The sequence below is a fragment of the Leucoraja erinacea genome, chromosome 9, assembly GCF_028641065.1.
Source record: "Leucoraja erinacea ecotype New England chromosome 9, Leri_hhj_1, whole genome shotgun sequence".
Lineage (NCBI taxonomy): Eukaryota > Metazoa > Chordata > Chondrichthyes > Rajiformes > Rajidae > Leucoraja > Leucoraja erinaceus.
The window spans coordinates 24,307,162-24,314,736 of NC_073385.1; the positions used below are offsets into that span (position 1 = coordinate 24,307,162).

A 7,575-nucleotide genomic window follows, 5' to 3' on the forward strand; every position below is an offset into this window, starting at 1 on the left:
AGGCTTTTCACTGTACCTTGGTACACATGATGATAAACTAAACTAAACAGCAAATTCACCTGTAGACCTTGCTAGTTTGAAAAAAATCTACCCAGCGTGATCCAGTTTTTAGGTTTTGTACATTGAATTATATCCAAATATATGTCTGCATTCTTGCTATTTCATTTCAGGCAGTGAATTTCAGAACCATGCCACACACATGAGTGAAAATAATTTTGCTCAAGTCTTTGCCTTAATCGATGCTGCTCATGCTAATGAGCGGTGAAAAGTGAATGCTGGCCTGATATATCCATTCTACCAGCCTGATTTTAAATACTTCAATTAAATTTTCCATTGTTCTCTTCTAATACAAAGAAAACAAAATGGCCAGTTTTTCTCCCACAATTAAAATTCTCCAATCCTTTTATTCTCTTGTGTAACCTCCTGAGTGATGCCACATCTGTACTCTAGGTGTGGAGTAAATGTTTCATATTGTTCAATAATTATCTCTCTGCAAATGTAGTTTTTCTGGACTAAATACAGGTTAATATTGTATTTGCCTTAGAAAATAATGGAAAAAACCAGCAGGACATTTTTTGTGTTGCCACTGGATTTTGAATTGTTCAAAATCTTTTGGCGACACTGATATGATATGACGCCGGCAGTTGCCGTAAAATCGGCAAGTGGGACAGGCCCTTTAACGTTTCCAGTCTGACCTTTCATTAGCACTAGGAGAAAGAACACAAGTTAGCTTTCAGTGGCTGAGATGGAGGGGGAGGGAATGGTAGAACAAAACAAATACAAACAGGATTTCTTGTTCACCTTATCTCCTTATCCACCTTTTCTACATAACCTATTACTGGAATCAATGGATGTTTAATCTTCTTGTATAACTTATGGTATTCTGTAGTTCACTGTTGTCTTGAAAGATCCTCTGTCCTCCCTATCTCCCAGATACACTGGAGGACAGAGGATCTAAGGGGGTAGAGGAACTGAAAGAAACTTTCATTAGGCAAGAAATAGTATTGGGTAGGCTAATGGGACTGAAGGATGATAAATCCCCTTGGCCTGATGGTCTGCATCCCAGGGTCCTCAGGGAGGTGGCTCTAGAAATAGTGGATGCATTGGTGATTATTTTCCAATGTTCGATCGATTCAGGATCAGTTCCTGTGGATTGGAGGATAGCTAACGTTATCCCACTTTTCAAGAAAGGAGCGAGAGAGAAAATGGGGAATTACAGACCAGTTATCCTGACTTCGGTGGTGGGAAAGATGCTGGAGTCAATTATTAAAGAGGAAATAATGGGTCATTTAGATAGCAGTAAAAGGATTAGTCCAAGTCAACATGGATTTATGAAAGGGAAATCATGCTTGACTAATCTTCTGGAATTTTTTGAGGATGTGACAAGTAAAATGGATGAAAGGGTGCCAGTGGATGTAGTGTATCTAGACTTTCAGAAAGCCTTTGATAAGGTCCCGCACGGGAGACTGGTGACTAAAATTAGAGCACATGGTATTGGGGGTAGGGTCTTGACATGGATAGAAATTTGGTTGGCAGACAGGAAGCAAAGAGTAGGAGTGAACGGGTCCTTTTCAGAATGGCAGGCAGTGGCGAGTGGACTGACGCAAGGCTCGATGTTGGGGCCGCAACTGTTTACCATATATATATATTAATGGTTTGGAAGAGGGAATTAGGAGCAACACTAGCAAGTTTGTGGATGACTGGGTGGTAGTGTGAACTGTGAAGAGGATGTTAGGTTTGGCGGGACAATCATATGAAGAAAGATTGAAAAGACTAGGCTTGTATTCACTGGAGTTTAGAAGGATGACGGGGGAACTTATAAAAATATATAAAATTATAAAAGGACTGGACAAGCTAGACGCAGGAAAATTTTCCCCAATGTTGGGCGAGTCCAGAACCAGTGGCCACAGTCTTAGAATAAAGGGGAAGTCATTTAAAACTGAGGTGAGAAAAAACGTTTTCACCCAGAGAGTTGTGAATTTATGGAATTCCCTGCCAAAGAGGGCAGTGGAGGCCAAGTACTGGATGGATTTAAGAGAGAGTTAGATAGAGCTCAATGGGGCTAGTGGAATCAAGGGATATGGGGAGAAGGCAGGCACGGGTTATTGATTGGGAACGATCAGCCATGATCACAATGAATGGCGGTGCTGGCTCGAAGGGCCGAATGGCCTCCTCCTGCACCTATTTTCTATGTTTTTTTGTGCATTTCTCTTAGTAAAGGGGCTGAGGAGTTTGACTGACCAAGGTTGTGAGAATCGGTGATGGTTAAATTACAGGAGAAGCATCTAGTAACCCAGATAATTGATCAAGAGATGCAAGTTTGAATTCCAATCCTCAACTGGGGAATTTAAATTCCAGTAATTAAATATGGAATATAAATTTATTGTTAGTAATAGTGAAAGCCCAACAAGTTCATGACTGCCTTTTTCACTCTTGCATCGGGAAAGGAAATCTGTCATCTCTACCTGGTCTGGCATTTATGTTAATCTTGAAGTTAGTTGCTTCAGGAGCCAATTAAGGATAGACAATGAATGCTGGTGACATTCACATCTCTGAAACAATTTAAAAACAAAATCATCACATGATACTAAATTAAGGTGATAAGCAATTATATTGAATGCCTCACTAAATGTAACAAAGGATTGATACATTGACTTCAAAATAAAGCTGCAATAACAGATTTACTCTTTCTATTTCAGATCTGGTACCAGACGTATATATGCGGAAACCTCAAATTGTCGAACAAAAGGTTTTACCGGTTTTGTGGCATCTTCTGGGAAATATGACAAACAGTGGTTCACTTCCTGGCAGTGGGGGAAACATTCGTATTGCTGCAGCTAAATTGGCAAAAGTTCTGTTTGGACACATGGGTCAAAGATTAATTGATCAAGCTCCAACTCAGCTGCCACAGATTTCAAAGACCTTACAAGGCCTGTTAGATTCCACTCCCTGAAACCAGAAAGTAGCTTCAGTGACATTTTTAGTGAAAATAAGAGGGATTATATACAAATGTTCCTATGTATCTGCACTTTTTCACATATCAAAGATTTTTTAGGACTGGAACAAATCTCTGCTCATATGATGGAAGTTGTAATTGGATTCTAAATCTTGTAACTGTTGCAATATACAGTTTGGTTTCTGCAGTGGCCATGAGCAACATTTACACTAAAATCACTGCAGCTAATTTTGCACTTCTGTACAGTAGAATCTAAGGCATGTAACACTATATCACTGTATGGAAATTGTCATTTATTTTAAAGATGTAGTGCACATCAAATATATATGTTTCTATATTTGTAATCAAGTGTATAGTGTTAACTAATATACCTACTGATCTGTATTTAAGGCTATGTTTCTATATCATTGAAAACTGGGAGCGGGAAGAATATAATTGGTAGAATGTCTTGGCTGGCGGAGTTGAATCAATCAATGGTTATTTTATATTAGTTCTTCAAGATGAAAGTGTTGATCTCTCCAATTGTGTATTGTACAGTTACGTTTTCTCTTGATTGTACATTATTTCATTAGCTTGAAAGCTAAACATAAAATCCTATTTTGCATTGTGTTTAAAATATGTTAACAAGGCATGACCAAGATCCCTGCAAGAAAAATATTTTTGTTACACATTCTAATGTATACACAGTTGTCTTAAAGCAACAGTGATAAATGTATATTCCATATTTTTCAGCATACAACAAATCTCGCTTTTAACTACAAATCTGTGAAATAATTACACTAAATTCCATTTATGTGAATGTACACACTGTTGACAATAGTGCCAGTACTCTTGTGCAGGCAAACATACCTGATTTTAGGCAAAATATTTAAAGGAAGTAAATGACTTTATTTGTTTAAATTCAGTATCTATGTTTGGTTATTTATGGTATATTAATCAAATGCTTACTTTACTTTCCACCTGTATTGGCTGCAGAACAGTTCAGTTAATTTCATTATTTGTGATTGCAACAAACTCAGTGCATTATCACTATGGTGAGGCTAAATATATCTATGTTCAGACACAAAAAGCTGGAGTAACTGCAGGATAGCCAGCATCTCTGGAGAAAAGGAATGGTTGAGGTTACGGGTTGAGACCCTTCTTCATCTTTGTTCATACTGATGATGAAGGGTAAATGGTCACACAATATTGAAGCTGACGGTGCAGAGCTTCAACTTTTTTGTTTCACCATTCAAAAAAGATCAGCCACAAATGTATTAAAAAAGTTCTGAACTTAAACACAATGTGTCCCTTTCAAGGATGGTGGGAACATTTATGATTAAAATTGTTATTTTTGCTATATTAAAAGCTCACCAGATAAAGAAAAGGCCACCATAAGCAACTGGCAACTAAATATATGTAGAACATGATTTCAGATATTGCTATTTGAGCCCTTTTGCTAATGGCCATTAAGATGATTACTTAATACTCTATTAGGGTTGCTCTCTGGGCCTTTTCCTAAAGGATAGGAGGCCAAATTGCTCAGTTGGAGATAGCTTTCACAATAAAGAAGCTACACTGTAAAGCTGCAATAGTACTCCTCCTCTCTGCCAGTGAATTACCTCAATTCCATGCACTTTTATACACTGACTTTTTATGTGGAAATGTATTAAAAGCTTTTTTTAATTGAAATTCACCTTATCGATTCTACGTGATATATCCGTATAAAACAGAAGGTATGTCAAACACTTTTTTTTTCAGAAAGCTATGTGAACCTTGTCTAACCCTGCTAATATTTTCCAAGGTTCCTGTTATCATGTCCTTTATAATACCCTCCAGCATTTTCCCTGCTACCGATGTACGGTTAACCAGTCTTCCCTTAAATTCCTGTTTTTTCTCTTATAAATAGTCAGTGATATCTGACACCCGCTCATCTGTAGGTACTATTCCATCATCTATAGAATTTTGGAAACAATAATCAATGCATCGCCTGTTTCCATGGCCACCGCCTTAACAACTCTGAGATGCAAATTATCATGCCCTGGAGATTTATCAGATTTCAGGGCTACACTTTCAATTGATTCTTTATTCGTTAACATTTTTTTGGAAAGTTACTCGTGCCTTGTTCTGTGAGGACAGACCCCAAGTATATGCTTACTTGCACTTCCATTTGCATTTTTTCCTCTGAAGAATTCTCCAATTTCCGACTGCCAAGGATCTAAACCCAGATGCAGTTCCTGGATGAGTTCTGAAATTGTGCATCGATGAACTGGCCCCTGTCCTCGACATCTTCAACCTCTCACTTCAACAGCCTTCTGACCCCATTTGCTTCAAGGAAGTCACCCAAGAAATATAAACTGACTTCTCTCAATGATTACCGCCCAAAGTGCCATGATGAAGTGCTTTGAAAGATTGTAATGGCTCACATCCATTGCATTCCTCCAGTCAATCTAGACCAGTGGTTCCCAACCTTTTTTTGGCCATGCCCCACCTAATCACCTCTAAATTCCTGATGCCCCCCCCCCCCCCCCCCATGTGGTGATATATAATTCTTATCATTTAAAAAGTGAACTCCGTTTCAGCTGAAGAAGCTTAAAACGCCAATACCTTGGTTTAAACAAGCTTCAAAAGAACATGGCATCCATGAAAAATAAAAATGAAATAAACAAAAGACAGTTAAAGTTCTGAGCAAGAAATTACTAAAAAATTGTTAAAAAAAAAAGAAAAAAACATTAGGTGGAAATTGCCCCCCTTAAAAATCAAATTGCCCCCCTGTGGGGCGTACGCCCCACGTTGGGAATCACTGATCTAGACCATTTAAAATTTGCATGCAGGAATAATAGGTTAATGGAGGATGCCAAATCTATTGCATGGCATTCAGCAATGGATCACCTTGACAATAACATCACCAATGTCAGGATGTTGCAGTAAATATTTAGACGTTAAAAATAGTGCGGAAATTGGTCTTTCAGCCAAAAGCGTCCGCGCTGACAAGCAATCACCCCAAACCCTAACACTATCGTATGCACTAGGGACAATTTACAATTTTACCACAGCCAATTCACCTACAAACCTGTACACCCGAGAAAACTGATGAGGTCACCGGAACAAAGGGCAGATACTAACATGGATAGCGGGTTGGCTGGATGGCAGAAGGCAAAGAGTGGCAATAAAGGGGGCTTTTTCTGGTTGGCTGCCAGTGACTAGCGCAGTTCCGCAGGGGTCGGAGCTGGGGCCGCCACTCATCACGTTGTATATTAATGATTTGGATGAGGGGATTAAATGATTTGTGGTCAAATTTGCAGTTGATACAAAAATAGATGCAGGTAGTGCAAATAAAACAAGGACTCTAGAAGGACTGGGAGAGTGGCAGATGGAATGTTGTCTCTGTACTGTACACTGACAATGACAATTAAAATTGAATCTGAATCTGAATATAATGTGGCAAAGTGTGGAGTCATGCATTTTGGTAGGGATAAAGGCGTGGACTAATTGGGAAGAGAATCCAGAAATTGGAGGTGCAAAGGGACTTGGTAGTGCTAGTGCAGGATTCCCAAAAAGTAAATCTGCAAGTCAAATAGGTAGTAAAGAAAGCAAACGTAATGCTAGCATTTATTTCAAGAGGGCTTGTATACAAAAACAGGGATGTAATGCTGAGGCTCTATAAGGCGCTGGTCAGACCGCATTTGGAGTATTGTCTGTAATTATGGGCACCATATCTGAGGAAGGATGTGCTGACCCTGGAGAGGGTCCAGAGGAGGTTTACAAGAATTATCCCAGGAATGAGTGGGTTAACTTGTGAATGAATGAATAAGTTTATTGGCCAAGTATTCACATACAAGGAATTTGCCTTAGTGTTCCGCCGCAAGTGACAACATGCTATACAATCTTCTTCTTCTTGCGTATGGTGTGTACAGCTTAAAGTTGTAGGACAACTTGATGACATACAGGACAGTTTGGAATGACGCATAAAATATTAAACATTATTGTGAGCGTTTGACAGCACTGTCCGTCCTGCTATTAACTTCCTCAAAGAACTCCAGCAGATTCGTCAGGTAAGATCTTCCTTTCACAAAACCATGCTGACTTCGGTCTATTTTATCGTGAATTTCTAAGTACTGCGTAACCTAATCAATGATTAGGTTGATTACTGCGTAACCAATAAATGACTTCAACATCTTATCAACCACCGAAGTTAGTTTCTGCTCTTCTGCTTTTCTCTTTTCGTGTACAACTGGGTGATATTTGCAATTTTCCAATCTTCAGGAACCACTGATTCTTGAAATATCAGAACTAATGCCTCCACAATCTCTGAGGCCACCTCCTTCAGAACCCTGGGGTGCATTCCTTTCGGTCCAGGTGATTTATCCACCCTCAGACCTTTCAGTTTTCCTAGCACCTTCACCTTAGTAATCGCCACCCCACTAACTTCCACCCCTTGACTCCCTTGGCACACTGCTGGTGTCTTCCACTGTGAAACGCCATCCATTCCTTCTCTCCAGCGATGGTGCCTGACCCGCAGCGCCGGGTCAATCTTCAGTGTTTACCAAAGATTATAGAGGAGCTCCTCTGGTATCTTTGGTGTTTACCAGCATCTTGCTGCAGGCCAGCAATCAGCTACTGAGCATCACGTGACAGGG

At 39.5% G+C, this 7,575-nt stretch overlaps 1 protein-coding gene across 1 annotated transcript in view; it reads left to right on the forward strand.

Moving 5' to 3' along the window:
• The window catches only part of LOC129700139 (TOG array regulator of axonemal microtubules protein 1), a 97,453-nt gene extending 93,597 nt beyond the window's left edge, over positions 1-3,856 (forward strand). Inside the window, exon 22 of the mRNA XM_055640367.1 lies at positions 2,700-3,856. Coding sequence (XP_055496342.1) covers positions 2,700-2,953 — 254 coding nt within the window. The 3' untranslated portion in view covers positions 2,954-3,856. The remainder of the gene's footprint in view (positions 1-2,699) is intronic.
• Positions 3,857-7,575: the final 3,719 nt, after the last annotated feature.